The sequence below is a fragment of the Cylas formicarius genome, unplaced genomic scaffold (assembly GCF_029955315.1).
Source record: "Cylas formicarius isolate icCylForm1 unplaced genomic scaffold, icCylForm1.1 PGA_scaffold_4__25_contigs__length_36172078, whole genome shotgun sequence".
Taxonomy (NCBI): domain Eukaryota; kingdom Metazoa; phylum Arthropoda; class Insecta; order Coleoptera; family Brentidae; genus Cylas; species Cylas formicarius.
The window spans coordinates 15153245-15176868 of record NW_026844334.1 but is presented as its reverse complement, the minus strand read 5'-3'; the positions used below and the strand labels follow the sequence as shown (position 1 = coordinate 15176868).

Here is a 23624-nt window from a genome sequence, read left to right as displayed (position 1 = left end):
AACAATGAACAAAATTGAAAGCTGTCAAATAAATGACATTTAATTTTTATTTACCCAGCAACACAAAAAAATGAAACGCGTCATTAAGTTCCAAGGCTTACTAATTATCTGCACCTCGATTGTAGACATTAAAATTAAAAAAAAAAATTGTAATTAAATTTTCAAAAGCATTTTTGAGGAAAATGGTCTAGCGAGGTGCCACAAGGGTACCTTATTTAGAAAACTTCAGATTTTCAAATTCTGCAGTCCAAATTACGAAAATTCTACTAACAAAAAATTTGGAGCAAATTTTTCCCACGCCTCCAATGTGTTACACAACCCTGAAGATAATCCAATACTAAGTTTTAGTTCTTTAAATAGGGCCTAAAAAGCTTAGTAACTTTACTAAATTTTATTTTAAAATATTGACGTGTTTCGAAAATATTTACAAAAAATTGCCATCATCTCTTCAAATTTAACACGATGTACGTTAAAAACTAAGACGTTTTGGACCCTAGTTTATATGAACTTTTATCCTTATTTTGGGTCACAGAATACGTGGTTAAAATATTGACGTCTAATTTCGGGACACCCTGTATAGGGTTATCTATTTTCTTGAAATTTACGCCAGTAAAATCATAAGTGGAGACAAAAATTAAAAATATTCTAAAAAAGTCATAATGTGAAATATTAATTAGCATACATACATAAACGGTTAATAAGTATTGTTCATATTTACAACAAAGTCCTTACCTACAAATTAATAAGCAAAGGAAAGGAAAGGTAGCAATACCTCATAATTATTTAATAAAAAAAATCGTCTGTGTGAAAAGAGAATTTTTTATATTTTATTATATATTATCTTAGGTTGCATTTCCAAATTTTTTATATCCTTATATAATTAATAATATATTTAGCAAATATTCTAACCTTGATCTGATACAAACCCCCAAATCTAACACCAGATTTACGCTACCCCAGTAACGCTTTTTCTTGAAAATTGCATCTATATCAACCAGCGATACTTACGATGTTTAAGTTTCTCCAAAATAAGTGGATAAAATTCCTTGGCGGTAGCATTGTTTGGCTCGTACTGCAAAACTAAAAATTTTATTAGACATCAAAAAATGATTGCGTTTGCGGAATATAATCTTCCACTAATAAAGAAAGAAAATAAATATTCTTCCCTGTAGGATCGAATCGTACATTTTAAAATGGAAATGGGTGCTCTTTAGCTGTCAAATGCCGGATAAAAATATATTCGGCGAATAAAGACTTTCATTCGAGCGACTGCTGCAGTGGTCGACAATAAAGGTGAGTAATAATTTGCATTTCCTTTTATATTCGTTTGCTGCCGCTGAATTTTATTGGGGCTGAGCCGAGAGGCGTTTCTATTCAACGGTCGGGGTTAATGTCATTCAACACATATTTATGGTGCCATACACAAATGCCAATTGTAGATACGAACGTTTATTTGAATGTTATTAATTTGAACGAATAAAAGTGCCAGATTTAAAATTGGCGCCATAATCTTTTAACTTGGAAATGGTAAATTATTAATTTGGATAACGTTTATTTGTTGTTTACATATCTAAGTTAAGAAATTTGGGTTTATTAAGTATATAAACAAAAAAAAACGCCAGATTTTTCACTGTTGTTCTCTTGTAATAGTGTTCTGTTATTTATTGTTATATTATTATTTAGTTTATCACAACTTGCTGGTTGGTAATGCAAAACTCGTGCTTGAATCACTAATCAGGCAAAGTTACTCACTTAATTTGCAATACTTCAGTGCTGTCACGTAGTCCTTTAACATAACTGCCGATAGAAACTGAAAATATCCACAATTAGAATGTTATTTCCATTATATACTAAATAGATTTAGTTATCTCTTTAGAAAAACGGAATAACATTTTACAGATTAAACGCCAAGTCGGTAAATAATGTTTACCCTTTTCTTTGTAATACGGTTATACTAATACTTATTTACTACTTATTACTAAAACTTATACTAGAGATAAATGTAATAAGAGATTATTTTTTATTATTCTCCTTTCAGCTGTACTCCACCAATCTGTCTGTGTATGCAAATTGCAAATGGTAAATTCTTGTCTTGGATGTAGTTGCAAAAGTGTATATATCCGACAAAAGAAGGTTTATTTTATTTTCGAAGTATTGCATGTTATGATTGTGGTTTTTAAGTTAGTAATCATTCATTAACTTATACAAAAAAATTGTTAATTCGATTGTGATTTGGAATGTCAAGCATTATTTTTTTTAAGTGTATGTATTTAGTTAAATGTGTATTAATATTTTAAGTCGGAATGTTACTCCTAAAAAATGGATACTACACATTTTTTGAAACTGTAGAAAAGACTTAAAATTTTGAATTGGAATGAAGTATAGTAATTTGTATCCGCCTTTTCGGAGTTTTGGTTACTTTCAGTTCGATTACTATAAATTTTATTTTTTACAAAAATTTACAGATGATCAAATATGTAAATGATTTCAGTAAGAAATATCCATATAAATAAATAAATATAAATTAGCAAGACAAAGACAAGAATCCCCCTTACTAACAATCTTTTTCCATTGTAAAAGTTGTCGCACATTTCTATGATGCCAGTGCCATTTCAATATAGATCGAGTTTATTGTGATACACAGAGTTCACAAGCGCTCTAGATCGAATATTTAAAATAATTAGTTTGTAGATTGCCCTACTTCAGCTAAAAATTCGGTCGGCGCGGAAATACTTTCGTCGGCGTCAGTGTATTCACTCAGGTCCTCATTGCTGCTGGAAGTAGGTTTCAGAATTGCTCCAATATTGCCGTTATCTTCTGTTGTCATGTTTGGGCGTGAGCTGCAAAAGAAAAAATGGATGCTGCTCAATTTTTAACAAATATTGACCGTTCAATCAAATTTATATTTTTATTATATGCGACAATTGACGTCCGTTTGTCACTGTCTTGTCCCATATAAGTGCAAATAAAATAAATGTTTCTTCGGTCATTTCTTATCCGTGGGATCAGTCCACGTGCTTGCAATTCGTCACCCGTCAGCCATTGTTGAGCTGTCCCCAGAGAAACCGAAGTTTCAATAATTGAATTGGACGGCCTACCTTTCTTTCCAAAAAAGGTGCTTAAGTGAATAGGAAATCAAAGATGAAAGTATTTCTAGATCATTTTGTGGACTGGTATATCATATCAGAATTGCGTAATGTTGGTTGCGTATTAGTAAGTTATTTTTATGCGTGCATACTTTTAGACCTTAACACAATGTGATGTATTTTTTCTACTATGCATAATTTTCGGTTTCTATAAAAAAAATTACGCGGCACCTGTTTACGTAGAATTTATTGGCGTAAGTGTAATGTTTTTAAAACTAACAGTTTAATAATTATCAACAGAAAAATTGTATTGTAAAAAACTTATTTGAATCAATTATTCTTTCAGCATGCTTGTTATTTTGCTATTTGAACTACAGTGTTTTTATTAGTTTGAATGAGTAAGTTTTGGACGGCGCGACCCCAAGAAAATAGGCGTGTACTGATAATTGTCAAATATTAAATAAATGGGATAATTTTTTTTTAAAGGCAATTAATAACAGTAGACGTTTCGAAAAGAAAAGGACATAAAACTGTACATCACACAGAGTGTTACAAAAAAAGGTAGTTTTAGAATCCTTTCGAAATAATCCTACAACCTCAAAACGAAAGGTAAAATACACCGAGAGGACTAGTAAAAACTAATATTGGAAGAACTTTAAAAAAAATGCAAACCGCATAGTACCAAAAGACTTTTGCCAGTGGTTCCTGCAATGGTTGTCGAAAACTCAAATCTTTTATTTTAAGGTCTTTTTAATGACACAAAAATTTACAGGGTAACCCAATTAACAATATCTTATAAACTATTAGTCGTTTGACCAGATGCAGAATATTTTTAGTAACGGATCATTTCGCGTTGAGTTTAGCATCGCATCATCCTTACGGACACTATATTGTCCGCAGCTATGTATTCTAAAATAATAACTATAATTATATAGTAACGTCCATGACGAAGGTTATTCAGCAAACACCCTGAGTTTCAAATCTTCTAGTCGCAGGGCTTCTTAAACTGTGGGTCGCGACCCCCAGGGGGGTAAAGTTTCGAGTGTAGTTATTTTTCTGTTTGTACTTTAGTTTGGACTCGGCTTTGTCTTCGTAGTAACATGTGTGTATTTACTGTGTAATTTTCAGTTGGTGTTTTTAATTATTACGTTAAAGTTCAACTACATTTTGTTTAATTATTTATTATTATTTAACCATCATGGATAAATGGCTAATTAAAATTCCAACTAATAAGTCTGCCACGCCGTCACAAACCAAGTTGCAGTGCTTCAAATCCGACTTCTAGAAAAACAAAAAAAAAGAAAATATGACGAATCATATTTGCAGTATGGCTTCACATGCTCTTCTCACAACAATGAAGAACAACCAGTGTGCTTAATTTGCAAAGAAGTTTTGGCTGCAGAAAGCACGAAACCGTCAAAACTGCAACGACATTTGAATATTAAACATGTAACGTTATCAAAAAAGCCAATAGAATATTTTGAGCGTCTTTTGCAAACATCAAATAAAGAAAAGAACACTTTGGAGAAGTATGTTACTTTGAATGATAAATATCTATTGGCATCGTATGAAGTTTCGTATTTGATAGCAAAAACGAAAAAGCCATTTACTATTGGAGAGCAACTTTTACTACCTGCAGCTATAAGAATGTCTGAAATTGTTCACGGAAAACAGTATGCTGCTGAAATTGGTAAAATTCCATTATCAAATGACACTGTGTCCAAAAGAATTTCAGAAATTAGCAATGATCAATTTCAACAGCTTCTTATGAGGCTTAAAGACAGCTCAAAGTTTGCAATACAACTGGACGAGTCGACAGACATTTCAAAAATGGCACAGTTGTTACTTTTTGTAAGATATATTTATGAGGGAAGCATTCATGAAGATATACTGTTTTGTCGTCCTCTGGAAGGTCATACTCGTGGAAAAGATATATATAAAAAAGTAAATGAGTTTTTTGAAAAAGAAGGATTAAATTTGAAAAATTGTGTTGGTGTGTGCACGGACGGTGCTGTAGCAATGACCGGACAAGATCTTGGTTTTACAGCATTTGTTAAAGCTGGAAATGATCATATTACATTTACGCATTGTATGATTCACCGAGAGGCACTTGTTGTTAAAAAAATTGCACCAGAATTAAACACTGTGTTTTTTGATGCAGTCAAAATCATTAACTTTATCAAAAGTCGAGCACTTAATAGTCGATTGTTTAAAAATTTGTGCATCGATATGGATTCGGATTATACAAGTTTATTGCTACATGCTGAAGTTATCAAGAGGTCGAAGTTTGAAACGATTATTAACTTTAAAAGATGAAGTTGTCATATTTCTAACAGAGCAAAATTCTAATTTGGCCGATTATTTTCACGATAATTTATGGCTTCTCAAGCTATGCTATTTGGCAGATATTTTTGATAAAATCAATGATATGAATTTATCAATGCAGGGAGTCTGCGTTAATATGTTTATGTTAAAAAATAAACTTGAGGCCTTTGTTAAAAAAATTCTTATATGGAAGAACAGAGTGGAAAGTGGATCGCTCGAAATGTTTCCATTTACTGACGAGTATATAATTAGTAACAATATTTCAAAAAAAGATACTCCTATAACAAAAATTATAAAATTATAATAAAATAAAATCATTTGAAGGATATGGAAGTTTACATGCATAGGTATTTTCCCAATGATATCGATACACAACAATGGATTTGCAATCCATTTTCAATTGACATGGAAGAAATTAATTTTTTAAACTTAAAAGCACAAGAAGAATTTGCCGAATTAACAAGTGATACTACCTTGCGACTCAGATTTTCTCAAGTGCCTGTGCATGAATTTTGGATAGAAATCAAATCAGAATATCCCCTACTATCGGAAATGGCAATGAACAAATTACTGCCATTTTGTACAACATATTTATGTGAATCAGCCTTTTCCACATTAATTTACATAAAATCAAAATACCGTTCAACTTTAATAAACGTTGAAAATTTATTACGATCTGCACTAACTCAAATTGAGCCTAGATTTAATTATTTGTGTAAAAATAAACAATCACATCCGTCACATTAATATTGTTTGATGTTAATAATATGTTTTTATTACAAAAATTGTTACAAAAGTTTATTTTTTCTATTGGATATATATAGTTTTATGTTTTCTTATAAAAAATTGTTACAAAAGTTTATTTTTTCTATTGAATAACTATATATGTATATAGTTTTATGTCATTCTATTTATTGTGTTTTATTACGACCGATATCCCGTCAACGTTTCCAATTATATATATGTGAAATGAATGGGTACGTATTCTTTAATCTTTATTTTATTTACATTGTAAAATAGTGCGATATTACATCTACATCTATGGTTAATATATATTTCATTATATGGAGGAGGGGGTCGTTTAAAATTTCCTAAGTTTGAAGGGGGTCGCTATATTAAAAAGTTTAAGAAGCCCTATCTAGTGGATAGTATGTTTTTATCAAACACATTTCGCACGCATATAAGTAATGCATAAACGGTGCTTTGTGCACGTGCATGTGCGCGGTTTCTGAACTGTAAATATTTAAAATTTCTTGTCACGCTAAAAGGGGTTGCTTGCCGATACGCGAACAAGCAATCTCAGAAATCCGATTCATAGAGTCGCTTGTCGTTATATATTGTCGCAAAAAGTATAACAAAACTTAGCGATTAGATATTTTAATATTTTTAATAACATTTTGTAAATATCAACATCAAAAGTGTCGGAAGAGTTTCTGATGATGGTTCTGGGGCAGTGAATCTAGTGAATGTGGTGTCATAATTCGTTTACCTTCGTTATCTTTTTCCAAGAGTAAAGAGAAAATTGGAATCGACTTTCCAGAAATGTTCACACAATTGAAGGTCTCGAGTAAAGTATACGCCGAAATTCCAATCCCGAAGGGCAATAGAACATTATAATAGTCCCACATTTATTTTGTGTGTGTAATGGTTTCGAAAAATACGCGAGGAGCATTGCGCTTGAAATTAACGGAGAAAAAATAATTATACATAATTATGTATTGCGCTAGAAATAACCAACACGAAGACGGAGTATGCCAAAACATCACAAAAAAATTCAAATATCTGGGAAGGATGTTAATAGCAAACACTGACGGAACAGCAGAAATTAATTGCAGAATCCAGGCCGGTAATAGGTGCCTCTGTGCAGTAGAAGACCTGATAAAATCCAAGCGAACATCGAGGCGTACCAAAATCATAATATATAAGACAATAATAAGACCTGTAGTGATGTATGGTTGCGAAGCCTGGACGTTAACTGTAGCAGATGAAGAACGCCTGCGAGTGTTTGAAAGGCGAGTACTTAGAATGATATATGGCCCTATAATTAATCCAACCACAGGACGATACAAAATGCGTACCAATAAAGAATTGGAAGAAGTATACGGAGGTAATAATATTGTACGAGAAATAAAATCTAAGCGACTGCAGTGGGCGGGACATGTAAGGAGACTACCATGTAGTCCCAGAGTCCAACCCGCGTCCCAAGAAGCACCGGTTCTGAAGAGACCACTGGGACGTCGACGGCTTCAGTGGAAAGACAATATTGTCAAAGACCTAAGAGCATTGCATATAGATAAACCGTTTGATCTGATGGCCGACCGACAGAAATGGGAGGTTATTGTGAAGTCAGCAAAGACCCATCCAGGGTTGTAAGCCATTGCTGTACATTATTATTATTATTATTATTAATTATTCAGGGATCTGTATAGCCTATTGAATTATTTTAACAATTATTGATTATTTTCAGAGATCATTAATATGGGTTCATTGTTATGTTCACACTAATTGTCCATTTCCGTAGAGTTGCAAATGTTTGCCAAAGGAAAGCAGGTTAAATCAGTAGGGACCTTTAACAAAACTTTAATTTGAAAAATGTTATTTATAAAAATAAGTTTATGCTATTAAACGAACCACACACAGTTCATAAAAAAAAATAATTTCGTAGTTCTATGTAATAACAATAAGCAATTAAAAATTGTAAACTTTAAAATCCCATTTGAAACGCGCTGTCATTGGCTGTGACCCGTTGTGACGTCAGTTAGCTTGTAAGACTACGTGCCAGCCGGATGGCAGCATAGAGAACCCATTAGAAAGCGACAACACGTTCGTCTTAATGGTTTTAATTTTTGATTTTAGTTTTAATCCTGTCCTTGTTTTTATTATCTTGTGTTTAGTTTCAAACAGAAAGTTTTGGAAATGACTGAAGCCGATTTTTTAAACGGTCAATCTGATAATTTACCTTTAGTGCATATGTTTTTGCTGAGTTTCGCGGTGTTCAAATTAAAAGGTATGTTCGTAGAAAATGTATCCACTAGTTTTAAACCAATACAGAATTGTAATCAGCTTAAAGTTATTAAGTTTTTAAAATTTAAACAGTATATTAAATAAAATGTAAATTATGAAGCCATTTCTGTGGAGACTTGCAATAGGATGGGGGCAAGTTCGAAGAGTTAAAAATGTTTGCACGGTTAATTCTAAAGTGACCCTTGATAATAATGTTAACAAAAAACTACAGTTGTTATTTTCTGGCAGACGAAGAAAAAGTTTATCCGGAGGTTTACGGGTTGTACTAATATTGTTTTTGTGTCGCTTCCATTATTATCATGTAAATCACGCTAAGCACAAATACAAATTGGCGTAGAATAAATACAAACACACGTTTACACTAGACAAAAATACTCGTCAATAATATAATTCTCGCCTTACAACCTGAGAATAACACTATCGATCGAAAAGCAGCGGTATGACGTCACGATCATTCCCACGCGGTTGGTGTCGTTTAAAAGGAACAGCCGGGTGTCACAACTTGAATTATTTATTGCAACTTAAATATTGGGTTTTGAATTTTCATATTTGGTTTGCGTTATGTCTATACATAAACAAATCTATTAAAGAAATAAAAATAATGTACAAGTTCCGTATTATCGCGGCTGTAGTAAATCCGCTAAACTAGGAATTTGCTAGTTTATTTATTGTATTTCATCAAAACAATTGCGATTATTTTCAATGTTGTAAGGAAGTTGGACAATGTCAAAACCACAACCATATTTCAGGTGATTTGGAAACATATATCGGTAAAAGCAGTTCGCGTCGCTGCTTACGTAAGATTACCGCCTTTACGTTCTCTAGGTTATACGGAAACCTTTGTGAAAATTTAATCTTAAACTTGTTACATTCACGTGAGAGCGGTTCTAAAAATAAAATCGCCCTTTTATATATTTTGCCGGTGTCTTATTTTATAGGAAGCAAATCGAATCGAAATGCAATATCCTCGTTATACGGCCGACTGCGGTATTTGCCGCCTTTTGTCCCGCGAAATTACTTTTATTTGGCGCATAGTGGGTAAAGTCACGTGGCTCACACAAAAGTAGTGTAGTCTGTGACCTGCAGAATTTGTTTTTTCTACTCCCTACTCTAAAATATCCAATTATGCGCGGCTAAGCGGGCGCAAAGTGTCACTTTCAGACATCAGCTTCGTTACCATGGTCGCGAGCCATTAATAGTTGCTGCCCTCCGCTCGTTCCAAATGAAACTCATGACTAAAGTGGCGTTAATCAAACTTATTTCATATTACACTTACATATTTTACATTACACAAGTTATTTTCAGGTATTAGGTACAACCTAATCAAGTGTTACGGTTTCATGTACGGTGGAATTAACTTCTTAGAATTAATATACATTTTTTTTGTTAAAAGTTAGTTACTCTGGTTTGGTTAATTATTCCAATGCATTTTATATATACTGCTATGTTTTCAAACCGACAGGGATAATAATAATAATAATAATAATAACAATAATAATAAAAATAGTCTTTATTAAAAATTGAGATACATAAAATACATAATACACATTATATAATACTAAAATATTAAAGGGCGAAGTCAAGTTGATTGAGTCAACTACTCAACATTAACGCAACAAAATTAGTCTCTATATTATACGCCTTTTTGAGAATACAATTTGTAACAACCCGTGGTAAATAAAAATAAAATATAAACCAAAGAAGAAGAAAGTAAATAATTATAGAAATAATTCTATGATTAATTAAAAGACGAAAAACCCAATCAGCACTTTCTTTGTCTAATAACACGCCTTTAATGTTCTTGCGAAAACGTTTTAAGGCTTAAGGTGATTAATGATGATAAGGCAAAGAAATGTCTATACTGATTAAATGTATTTGGCGCATTATCAGTAAACCCCCGCGTAGAGCAGATCAGTTATCATATTCTCCCTAATATTTACATTGTGGGTTTCGCAGCGAAAAACTAGCTTATGTTTTAAAAAGAAGCCTTTAAGATGCTGTATATCAAAACAACGAATAGGTATTCAAATAAATTGCCTATTTTTCACCACTGAAACAGTTTAATTTGAGGGGACACGTGGTCATATTCCTTAAGCCATACACAAACCTACAACAGTTGTTTTGTATTTTTATAAGGCGTTGACGATCAAGGAGCGTAAAACATGGGTAAAACAATACGAGGCAATATTACAATGCAGACATAATCCTGGAATCCTGCAGACGTTTCGCCAAAATCTCACTTGGCATCTTCAATGCTCGCGCTCCGAAAACACTTCGAAGTGTTCCGGTTCTTTATACTTTTAATTCAGTGGACCAATTTACTTCCTTCTGTGTTGCTATATTTAATTTATTCAAGGGACAAAGGGAAAGCAGCAATTTAAACAGACTTATTAATTTCTAAAGTTGATATCAGGCGCGATAGAGGATTTCAATTTTCTTTTTATTGTTTCTTAATTGTTTTTTTAATAATAATTTATTAAATATATAATATATTAAAACACTATGCTTTCCATTTGTCTCTTGAATAAATTAAATATAGCAACACAGAGGGAAGTAAATTGGTCCACTGAATGAAAAGTATAAAGAATCGGAGGCAATTTAGTGCACAACCTACCCTACCACACAGTATATTTTATTTATTTCACTGCGCGTATCATTTTGCTTCGATTCATGGAAAAGCTAGACAACGTCGCTGGGCAGTATACTAAGGTTAAATCGTAACATTTAAATAAGCTCGAATGCATATTAATTATGTATGAATGATATGAAATATTAAAAAAAAAGCAAAATATATGTGTATTTGAAAAACGTTTTATGTAGTGATTAGCCTACTCAAGATTTTTCTAAGAAATTTCTACAAGCTGTGGACGATAGATTTGACTTCTTCTTCTGCCAAAATCTGCTCAGAGGTCAATTTACAAGCGCTCCAGAAAATAATAAATTTGCTATGTGGTGTACGCTGTCTATAGCTCGAACTAACAGAACAAAACTCTCCTTTAGATGACTGGGGCAAACAGTATATTGGTAAAGCCTTAGTGCGCTGGAAGTATGTTAGAATTTGTTATAAATTTGGGATTAGTGATGACCTGACATTTTTTTGTCACATTAGAGCTTACACTACCCGTAGTTTTGCTGCACAAATAAAATGATATTTGTTTGGCCATTAAAATAGAGTGGCGGAATAACTGCTTTTGAGTTAGGAAATTTTTCTAAATAATTCTTTTCAAGATGTGCTATCCACTGTATACTGTCATTCTAAAAAGAAGATGAAAAATGCATTAAATCGGCAATCGGTACGTGAAAACCGTCAAACAAGAAGAATACAACCTGTTATGAAGACAGACAGATTTTTCGGACTTCTAAAAACGATCCATTTAAGTCATCTACCGCTATTAAAACTGAACTGCGGTTAGAAATACGTTCAAAGACAATTCCGAGAAGGCTTAAGGCAAGTCACCTGAATGGTGGAGAAGCAATAAAAGTCGCTCTATTTTCTTCAAAGAGCATTACACATCGTTTAAAGTTAAAGTTAAAGAAATTGTGTAATATGGCGATATGTTAGAAGAACGCCCAACCACGAACTATTATCAAAACACACCATCAAAGCCGTTAAATATGAAGGGGGTAGTCTAAAGTTGAGTGGAGATTTTTCTTGCTATGGTATTTCCAGAGAGCCGCATTAATGTGGAAAGAGTTTTCTGTGACAGATATCGACCCATTGAGGATTTTTGGACTTACCTTAAAAATACAGTTATCAAGCAGAAAATAAGAAATAAGCAAGAACTTAAGGAAATAACTAAAGCAGAATGCAGGTAGAATTTTTTCAGATGCTTATAAACTTTATGCCCAAAAGATGCAGTTGCAATGATATTCTAAAGGTTTATTCGCCACAAAATATATTATATTTATATTTCATTGGCCACCACTGTAGATAGTGATGAAATAGCAACAACTGAAGTAAAATACATAATTTTTTCAATTGTAGCCTTTTTTACCTAAGATATTTTCATTTTTGATCACATAATTCCAAAGAAAATAATACTCTGAGTATTACTGACACATTATATTTGACTATAATTTTGTGATTTTTACGCTTCTCAGGGCAGTGATTTAAATTTTTATTTATTTTACAGAGAAATAACCAAAAATATGAAGTGCGCAACGCTGTGAATTTCATAAAAATTGACATATAAACGGAATGGAAATTACTATAAAAATTTTAAGGAAAAGACAATGTGCTTATCAGTTTCGAGACAATTTTCATGAACAATTACGAACTGGTATTAAACTTGAACACCTAATATTTGGAAGATTGGGTATGTAAAAACTTATTATATTTTGATTCTGATATTCGCGCGGGACCACCGATAATTATTCCCGTAAAATTTTCTCCCTTAAGGTTTTCTTAAAAACGGTTATTCCTAGGGACCACTTTTACGTAAAAAAGTTGGAGAATACATATTAACATTCGCAAACCCTCGAAACATAATTTCCGATCGCTGTGTCTTTTTATTGAAAAATAATTGACAAAAATCGAAAATATAAGTAAAATTTCGACATCCAGTATCTCGAACATTAAGCATCGCGTAAGACTACGCCTGAAATTTTTTTAAAATAACATGTCTCTCACCTTGTATACGCACAAAATATTTATATTGCCAAAAGAATGGGAAGGCAATTATAATTTTTTGTGTTGGTTGCAAGTTTCTAGCGATTTTATCAATTACTTGACGTTGCATACAAAGGGAACAAGTCTCCTTTGTGCTTCTTGTCCTGTTTATGTTGGGTGGCACCAGTAGGCGTGTGTCTATTAAATTGTGTCGCTAATAAAGCAGGACGCTATTCCATTTCATTGATAGACAAAAGCTAATTGCCAAACAAACGGAAGAATTTCATTAAGGACCCGTTTCGAAGTGTTGGAATTTAAATTAGAGCAACAATGGAAACTCGTATCCGAACGCCAGCAAATTCTAGCGGCAAACTGAAAATTAAATGAGTTTTCCGTTAGAAAGGCTATTTTTAATTTCTAAAGATAAATTTTGGCGTCATAATGGGATGTATAAATTCTCCCTTCGTTAGAGCAATATTTTTGATAATAAATGTATTGATCAACAAAACCAGTGAAAAATGGCGGTCCAAGATCTGTTGACATCGTGGAAAATTAATTAACTAATGATTGATGAGGACGATGTTCTTTGTTCATAGTGAGCAAATGTGGATGATTTTAGAGGAGATGCTCGTAGCTATATGATTTATGGACAGCGATATAATTGTTATTATGTTTATTTTTCAGATTTCAAAAACGATACTTCACATTCTTCCAGGCACTTTTTCAATTAAATTCTCTAGACAAATTTCTAATATTTTCTTTTGGTTTTTGTTATATTTTTTATATGCAACTAATTGAATGAACTTTTTGATAATGAACAGATCTAATCATTGTTGCCGAGACCTTTCTTTTTTGTTTTGATTCTTTTTGGCTAGTGTGCGAAAACCTATCAAAGCCAGTTAACCAAAATTTTTCGAGTTAGAAAGTGAACAATGGAATATTTCAGTTTTTCGTTGTACTTTATGCAAAATATTAACAATTTTGATAGTGATCTTAGCTGATATTCAGAGAGAGGCCGATACCCAACAATACACGTAGATAATAATAAATAAATAGAACTATTACATTTTTTTATTTCTAATTAAAGTGCTTAAACTGATGTTCATTACTATTTTGACAAGACAGCGCACCACTATTAGAAGCTAGAAGAGTTTCGGATCTGTTAAATTCAAATTTTAGGGATTTGTCGCTATTTGAATATTAGCTAAAATCACTGTGAGAATAGCATAAATTGGGATTCGAGCAGCATGTTTATGAAAAACAGCATGAACCCAATAATCCCACTTAAAAATGTTAGTTAATTGCCTTTGGCAGACTGTTTCGCATGCCCTTTCGCATGCTACAAAAATAGTTAAAGTAATTGTGATGAAATCAGTTAATTTTGAAAAATGTATCTTTAAAAAGAGAGAGAATAAAACTCTCTATTTAACAAGTTCATATAGACGTTTATATAAACTAGGGTCCAAAACGTCTTAGTTTTTAACATACAGTTACTAAACTTTTACCGTGCAGTGTGCCGTTTAATATCCCCGCCCACATATTAATTGAAAATCTATTTTCAAAATTTCCACGTTGCACAATTCTCTATTTGAAAACAGCTCCGATCAGATTTAAATATCTTATTTTTCATCAACAATCAACTTTCTTTAAAATGTAAACTTTATAATTTTTATTAGAATAATTAGCTTTACAGTTGATAGTTTCATTCTTCTTTCGTTAATAATAGTATATTATGCAACAAGTGCGGTAAACTGCATTTGACACTAGCGGAGCGAGTTTTTAATAAACAAATGAGTTAAAAAGTTTACCGAACGTGTTGCATACTATACTTTTTCTACGACCGTTAGTTTTTGGGTACATTTTCGCAAAACAACAAGAATACATTCACTGACGTGACCGTCAGAATTGACGAACGTCAAAATTCAAAGCGTGGGAAATATCTCCGAAAACATCCGATTGCTCCCAAACCCATGCGGTAAAATCCCGGAAATGTCCGAAGTGGCTCTGATCCGTGGGAAACGAAACTGACGGGGAAAAGTGACGCTTCCCGCACGCTAGATTGGTATGTAATTAGATATTTTACAGACGGGAGAAGATTTTCAAATTCTGCAGTCGACAAACAAAAAATTTGGGGCAAATTTTTCCCACGCCTTTTCTGAAGACAATCCCATATTACGTTTTAGTTCGTTAAATAGAGTCTAAAAAATCTAGTTACTGTATGTTAAAAACTGAGACGTTTTGGAACTTAGTTTATATGCACTTTTATACTTATTTTGGGCCACAGAACACATGGTTAAAATATTGACGTCTAATTTCGAAACACCCTGTATTTTAATGTATTTTCCTTGTGCTAAAAAAAACAAGTCTTCCTTTAAACTTTACTGCTTGATAAAACTCCTTTTCGCTTCGTTACGCGTCGTTCGTCTCGCTGTGCTCTTCAACGATCTTTTGTCTTGAATGGATAAAAGGTCCTTACCATTCTTAAAACTTAATTTATCATGTGGTATCAGCATTTCTAATATTTCTAGTACTGGAGATGAGTTGATAATTCTCACATAAAATATTTTTTGCTGATGAGAATTTGTCTTTTGCTAACTCAGCCTTTTTTTTAAATGTATTGCGCTGACGGGGAAGCTTAATTACTCTGGCCATTAGGTACAAAATTTCTTCACAAGACAAGCATTCTTATTAGGTATACTAGAGTGACAAAAACTTGAAGCGTTTCTTGCAGGACTGCGTAATTACCTTAATGACAATATGGGTGGCTATATATTGTTCTGCCTTTCAGGTTGATAAGACGCGACGGACCCGAGTGAAATATCTAACCATTATGCTCTTGCCGTATGTAATATAGTTTAAATTGCGGCATTTATCTTTAGTGTCTGGTGATTATTTATTCACCCCTGCTGAACTCTCGGAACACAGTTTTTGAGTAAATCCTGACGCTTATACATAGAGTTATTTAACGAAAAAAAAAAAAGAGCCAAAATATTTTATCGCGAGTTACCAAATTAAACTATAAAAGTTGGGCGAACTTTGGCGATCTACTGCGGCTCTAAATGGTTCAAACTTTAGCAGAACCGACTCCGAATCTGAGATAATAGTTAAAGTTCCCGACTCGGGTTTGGCGTTGTAAATATCGTCGAATGGGTTGCCAAGTCGTTTCGTTCCTATATCTCCGCCAAATAAAATGGTTTCCGATACAAATTAATTCATTTCGACGTCCAACTGTGTCCCGATTGATTTTGGGAATTTAATTTCTTGGAGAGGAACAACATACGTGGTACGCTGGACAATAATCGAAATCACTCGTTTGATATTAAAAGTGTGGTTATTTATCTTCTGAAATCGAGATACCGTATCTCAATTGGCGTGCGTCCATATTGTTGACATGTGAAAGTTATGGTTAGTTCCGTCTAATGTCCGAAGTTGAAGGTTTTTTTCATTAGATCCAAGAATGAATGTCAGTGCCCTTATCTACGCTCATGGTTCGTTGCGAGAAAAGTTTATTTGGATTACTATAAAATAGACATCTACACGGTTCATTCGTTTGGTATTTTTTCTGAAGTGAACGGAACATTTATTTATTTATCCAATACAATACTCTACAAGTATAATCCAATTACAAAGTAAGGTGTCATCTGAATAACATTTTAATAAATTGTTACATATCAATTAAATCTTTTAAGGGGGTTAAGGGGGTAGTGAAGCGAATATATGACGTTGTTTCCAGCGAACGTCAGTCAGCCTCTCCTACTCAATTCCGACTCTCACCGCCAAGTGGTATTCCCTGGAAACCTGACCAACCTTGTGGAAGATCGTGGTAACCAATCCCGGTGGGAAACAAGGTCAGACCAACCGAGTGACTGCCGGTATAAGCAGTCCCCCTTTTTGATGGTCAACAGCTTCGGGTGGAGGAGCTATCAAGAGGTAGGGCCATCTCTGGTCCATGGATTGAGAAATCGGTCCAAAAGGCGGATGAACCAACACGGTCAACGGCACGAGAATGCTGAAGGCAAGGGGAACCCACTGCATTAAAGATCATATCGATTCTCCCTAGTACAAATCATCATGGCTGAAAACAAAAAACAAACGGCCCTCAGTCCCCGGCAGATCTTAAATGATCAGAGGGTGCGAAGAATCCCCGAGTCAGCTATGAGAATTGGTACATGGAATGTACGCAGTTTATATGAACCTGGAAAAATACATAATGTTATCCAGGAGATGCAAAGGTTAGATCTAAGCATCCTAGGAATCAGTGACACTAGATGGCCGAATTCTGGACAACAATCAATAGCCAACGGCACCATTTATTACTCAGGAAGTGATGACACCCACCATAGATATGGAGTTGCGATCGTGGTATCCAGAGAAATCAATAAATCAGTAATAAACCTTACCCCTATATCAGACCGAGCCATGTTACTCCAACTTCAAACGTATCATTGTAAATTAAACATAATTCGAACATACGCCCCGACAGCAGATAAATGTGACGAAGACATTGAGGAATTCTACAACGAGATTAATAACATCATACAATCTCTAAAATCAAGTGACATAACACTAGTATTAGGAGACTTCAATGCCAAGATTGGCAGAGGTAGATTTGACAAATATGTGGGAGAATATGGACTTGGTAGGAGAAACGAAAGAGGTGATAGACTGCTGCAATTTTGCCAAGAAAACGATTTTATTATATCGAATACGTTCTTCAAACTTCCAAACCGCCGTTTGTACACCTGGAAATCTCCGCAAGACAACAAACAAAATATAGTCAGGAACCAAATTGACTACATCTTGATAGATCACAGATATAGGAATGTAATCAAATCAGTTAAAACCTACCCAGGGGCAGATGTCTCATCGGACTATAATCCACTAATAGCCCGGTTTTTAATAACACTTAAAAAACAACGAGTAATACCAACAACAAATTGTATAGACCTATCGGGTCTAAAAATCCAAGAAACAAGACAAAGGCTACAAAATAAGATCAATGACAACCTCAGAACCCTCAAAAACAATCAAATAACAGCGGAAGAAGACACGGACAAACAATGGAAAGATTTAAAAAATGCATTAATTGAGCCGAGCAAGACCATTCTGACAAAACAGAAAATAGGGAAAAAACAGGAATGAATGACTCCAGAAATTTTGAATTTGATGAACGAACGACGTGGTGTAAAAGACAACAACGAAGCATTTAAGAATAGTCAGAAAGAAATCCGATCACAGATAAGAGAAGCAAAAGAGGTATTCTACAAAAGAAAATGCGACGAAATAGAAGCCCTTCAAGAAAACGACAGCTTCAATGTCCACAAGAAAGTAAAAGAACTGGCAGGGTTACAGAAAAAAAGACAACCGTCAATACTCACTGACCAGAATGGCAAAATTATTATGGAAATGGAAGGAAAACTAAGAACATGGAAAAATTACATAACAGAATTATTCGATGATGAGAGAGATATAAACAGAATAGTAACAGAACAAGAAAACAGTGGACCGGAAATAACTAAAGAAGAGGTCATCCATGCTATAAAAATCAAAAAAGATGGAAAAGCTGCAGGGCCTGATGAGTTACACTCTGAAATTCTCAAATTGATAGAAGAGGAAAACATACACAGTCTAACAGATCTGTTCAACACCATATACAAAACAGGTATTATACCCAGGGAATGGTTGCTATCAGCGTTCGTCACTATCCCAAAAAAACATAATGCAAGGCAATGCACAGACTTTCGAACAATCAGTCTAATGAGTCATACGCTAAAAATATTTCTGAAAGTGATACATCACAGGATATACAAAACATTAGAACAAAATATCAGCGAGAGTCAATTCGGTTTCCGAGGTGGCTTAGGCCCAAAAGAAGCAATATTTGCCTTGAACGTTCTCGCCCAACGATGTATGGATATGAATCAGGATCTTTATATATGTTTCATTGATTACAACAAAGCCTTCGATCCGACACGAACAACTTATCCAGCTTCTGAAAGAGAAGAACTTAGACACCAGAGATATAAAAATTATTACGAATCTTTATTTTAATCAAAAAGCAGTGGTAAAAATAGAAGGGAATAACACCGAAGAAATAGAAATCCGTCGAGGCGTTAGGCAGGGGTGCGTGTTATCACCGATGTTATTTAACCTTTACTCAGAGGAAATAATGAAACGAGTATTGGACGATGAAACGAAAGGACTAAAAATTAACGGAGTGCCTATCAACAATATAAGACATGCGGATGATACGATCCTGATAGCTACCAACCTAAACGAATTACAGATTGCAGTAGACAAAGTTAATACATCGAGTGAAGAATTCGGACTATCACTAAACGTAAAAAATACAAAATTTATGATAATATCAAAAACAGCACAAACAATTCACAAATTCATATAAATAACCACTCCATAGTTGACAGTTATAAATACTTAGGTACAATTGTAAATAAAAATAACGACTGCTCTGAAGAAATCAAAACTAGAATAGGACAGGCGAGAACAACGTTTGTGAAAATGAAAAGAGTGCTCTGTGGCGGCGATCTCAGCTTGGATTTAAAAATCAGAATGGGGCGATGCTATGTCTTGTCGGTACTGTACTATGGTGTAGAGGCTTGGACTATGAAGAAACTGGACATAAGGAAACTGGAGGCGTTTAAAATGTGGTTGTACCGTAGAATACTTAAGGTAAAATGGACCGATAAAGTACGGTAAAAAAGCGTAAACTTCAGTACCTTGGACACGTCATGAGAGGAGAAAAGTACCAACTACTCACTTAAAGAAGAAGAAGAATTAAATCTTGTATTGCGTCACCTGGTATGTTACGTTTTGTTTTTAGAGAAAAATAATTATGCTGCTATCAAAGTTCTGAGTTTGGTATGTCTGTGTGTGGGTACGCCCTTCCAAGCTTAGTAGCTTTATAGACATCTTTTCTGAACAGCCTGAAACGATCAATTTATAACTGATTAGAAGGAGACGAGATGATGGAGGCATATTGAGACAAATTCAGTATAACCGTCATGATGTGATATTGATACTGTTGCTGAATTATTGCTTGTGTAAATAAAATTAGTTTCTCTGGATACTATGCATAATTAAATTTATAGAATAATAGAACAAATTTTTCTCCGCCCTTATTAAAGCTATTTCTGGTTCAAATAATTACTCTTCATCCTAGTGAATTCCGGATTGAAATCTCTCAAACTTTTTTAATTACCGAGAAAATACTTTAGAATTAAAAAGACTCAACTGGCACACTTTGGAATTATATTTGATTCTAATTTAAGACTTTCTGTAATCGTCATTTTGTTCGGAAAAATATAGACATTAGGTGGAAGTTGGTTAAACTTTTCAGTTTGCTGAGACTTTATCTAAGACCAAGCGATTATCTTTTATCTTTGTTGTACTCACATAAAATATTTCTACATGTTGTTCGCGTTAATATTTTTCTATTCTAATAGAACGCAACATGTACAAAAATTGTGAACTGTTTTAGAAATGACGTGTAAAGCTACCAAAGATATTTGACATAGATTTCAGTGTATTAAAGATTATCTTTTATTTTATGCACTATCGCTACGTTTTTGCAGCGTTTGTTTTATACAGGGTCATAAATCCCAACCATTTTTAAAAAATATTCTTTCTGTTCGTATTTGAGGACAGCTTCTATACAGGGTATTTTCTAATCTAATATCAATAATTAATTAATTAATTAATTGATTTATTTTTATTTTATTTATTTTAAAAAGAAAACTTCATATTAACATATGTCCTAAACTTCTTAACTTTTGACATACAGGGTGGTAAAGTTCTCAGAAATATAATATATTTTTTTCATATTTGTAATACTACTATAAGTATTCTAATGAAATTTTGCTATGTATCCAGAGACATTATTCAGTGTACCCCAATTTTTTTTAATTACACCAGTGGCGAGCGTACGCAAAATAAAAATTATTCTTACAATCTCCAATTATTTCTAATAAAATTTACACCAATGGTACACCATAAATTTCTCTTGAAATAAAAATTATTCTAACCATTTCCAATAATTTCTTGATTTATTTCAATCTGACGTACGGTTTTCCCTTAGGAAAATAAAAACCTCTTCTCTGCATAATCATAACAATATTGTTAATATGACAACATGCAGAGAAATTAGTTTTTATTTTTAAGTGAAAACAGTATAATGAAATAAAAAAAAATCAGATATTAAATCTGCTCATAAATCAATACAAATACATAAGGAAATCAGTGCCGTGCCACTGACTGTCTATGAACCAATAAAATGGTTTGGTTAATTAGGTCGCCGCTACACTTTTTGTGTGAAAAATTAAATATCTATCTAAAACAAAATATCTAATTTTTAGCTACCAACTAGTGTCCTTCAGACTGTTCTTTTTACTTTTATAGTTTTAATGAAATAACATAACATCCTAACAACAAGATAAACATAAACGATTCTTATTTTAAAAACAACCTTTTTGAAAAAAAGGAGAACATAGAATCTAAAAAGTTGTTGGAAGTGTCCTTCACGTTGAAGGATACACGCTACAGCTCTTTTCCTCATATTGCCCCTCACTCTTTGAAGTATACCTCCAGTGTTTCTTATCCTTCAGCTATTCTACAGAGTTAACTGGGGGGTGATAAACCAGACTTTTCAGATGCCCCCATAAGAAAAAGTCCAAACTTTTTAAATCTGGGGACCTAGGGGGCCACGGTTGAGTTCCGCAGCGACCTACCCATCGGTTATTAAATGTGTGATTTAAATATTCTCTTACTGCATCACTAAAGTGAGCAGGCACTAATTAACCACGGTACTTCTTCTAGAAATATTGGCAAATCCTCTTCTAAAAACAGGCGATAACTATGGCCATTTGCCTTTCTGACAGAAAAAGAGTCCAATTAAGTAATTTCTAACAGGTTCAGCCCAAACAATTACCGGAAACTGTTCTTGATATTTATATTCTACAATGCCATGGGGGTTTTCATCGGCCCAAATATGATTATTGTGGAAATTTCTGATTGTATTTCTGGAAAAGTTAGTTTCATCTGTAAATAATATTTCTTGGTCAAAAAGGGGATAATGCGCAAAAGAAATAATAGTGATAACAATATTATGACTATGCAGAGAAGACAGAGAAGAGGTTTTTATTTTTTTATTGGATTGGAGATTGTAAGAATAATTTTTATTTTAAGAGAGATCAATGTCTGCCAAAATAGACAGGTGACATAACGTACGCTCGCCACTGGTGTAATTAAAAAAAATGTGGGCACTAAATAATGCCTAGTGATGCATAGTCCCTGTGTGCGAAATTTCTAACGTTGTATTACAGATATTAAAAAAATATTTTTTTTTTACCACCCTGTATCTCTAAAGTTAAGACGATTAGGACATATGTTAATATGAAGTTTTACTTTTAAAATGGACCCATAAATCGCCTCCTTGATTATTGAAATTCAATTATAAAATATCCTGTATAGTAAAAGTAATACGCATATTTGAGTCATTTTGATATCTTTACTTATTCACAAATTTGACTTTTTAAACCTCTTCATTTCATGTAATCTGACGTATTCATACTGATAATAAGATAGGTCAAAATTCGGTATAATTAGTGAAAAATGGGTTTCTCGATTTACTGTTTAAACTAAAACAAAAATGAATACCACGAATATCGTGTTTAGAAAAATGAACAGCAGAACAAGAGGCTATATACATGGTTAGATTTCAATGGGATTATGTGAGTTACTGTTAGACCATTAAAGATACAGGTTCGATTTTATTTGTATTATGTCTTAAACCTACCAAAATTAAATTATCAGAGTCGAACAACAAATATTTTAGGAAAATCAAATTCAACTTCTAGCAATTTTAGAAAAAAAAAGTTATAAAAGTTGTACATTGACGTTCACTTTTAAAGTTTTAAATAGACACAATAAGCGAATTCCGAAGAAAATAATTTTTAACCCTTGTAAAATTAAAAATTTAATTTTTAACAAATTTGATTGTTTAATGGTCACCCATAACCATTCCGTTTCGCCACCCTGGATGCTGAAATTCGAGTGCAATATCATTTATTTGATGCATTTTTTCTATACCCAGTTTATTTTTTAAATTGTGCTTGGAATCGTGGTGTCGTGTCGTGATATATCAAAAGTGTATAATAATCAACAAACTAAGGTCCCCCGATCTCATTAGTATCTCGTTACTTTTGCAATGTTACGGTAAAATTTTGCTTAAATTCATCGCCAGAGCATCCTAATTGCTCAGCTTAAAATTACAATTTAAAGGTCAAGTTCGCGTATCTAGGTTAACTCTGTCGACGGTCCATGGTCATGAATCTGTAGGAGGTCACGTTTGTACAGCGGAAAATAATTGATGGGAAGGTGGTAGTACTTACCCCGGTGAACGTTGGCGTCAAAGTGAAGTCAGCAAAACACGAACTTAGGCCATATGTTGCGGGTTGTTATTGTTACCGCGCGGACAACAGGTTTCGTACTATTTGATATTTGCGTCGCGACGCCTTTTAGGGAGCCCTGTTTGACACGGAGCGCCACCGGCGCAATGAGCGGAC

The 23624-nt window shown here is 33.4% G+C and overlaps 1 protein-coding gene across 1 annotated transcript in view; it reads right to left on the bottom strand.

Annotated features, from left to right (window-relative positions):
* The window catches only part of LOC132700647 (uncharacterized), a 32537-nt gene extending 8913 nt beyond the window's left edge, over positions 1-23624 (bottom strand). The window contains exons 1-4 of the mRNA XM_060668111.1: positions 23451-23624; positions 2702-2840; positions 1753-1810; positions 1009-1080 (exon numbers count right to left, since the gene is read on the bottom strand). Of these exons, the coding sequence (XP_060524094.1) occupies positions 1009-1080; positions 1753-1810; positions 2702-2827 (256 nt within the window). The 5' untranslated portion in view covers positions 2828-2840; positions 23451-23624. The remainder of the gene's footprint in view (positions 1-1008; positions 1081-1752; positions 1811-2701; positions 2841-23450) is intronic.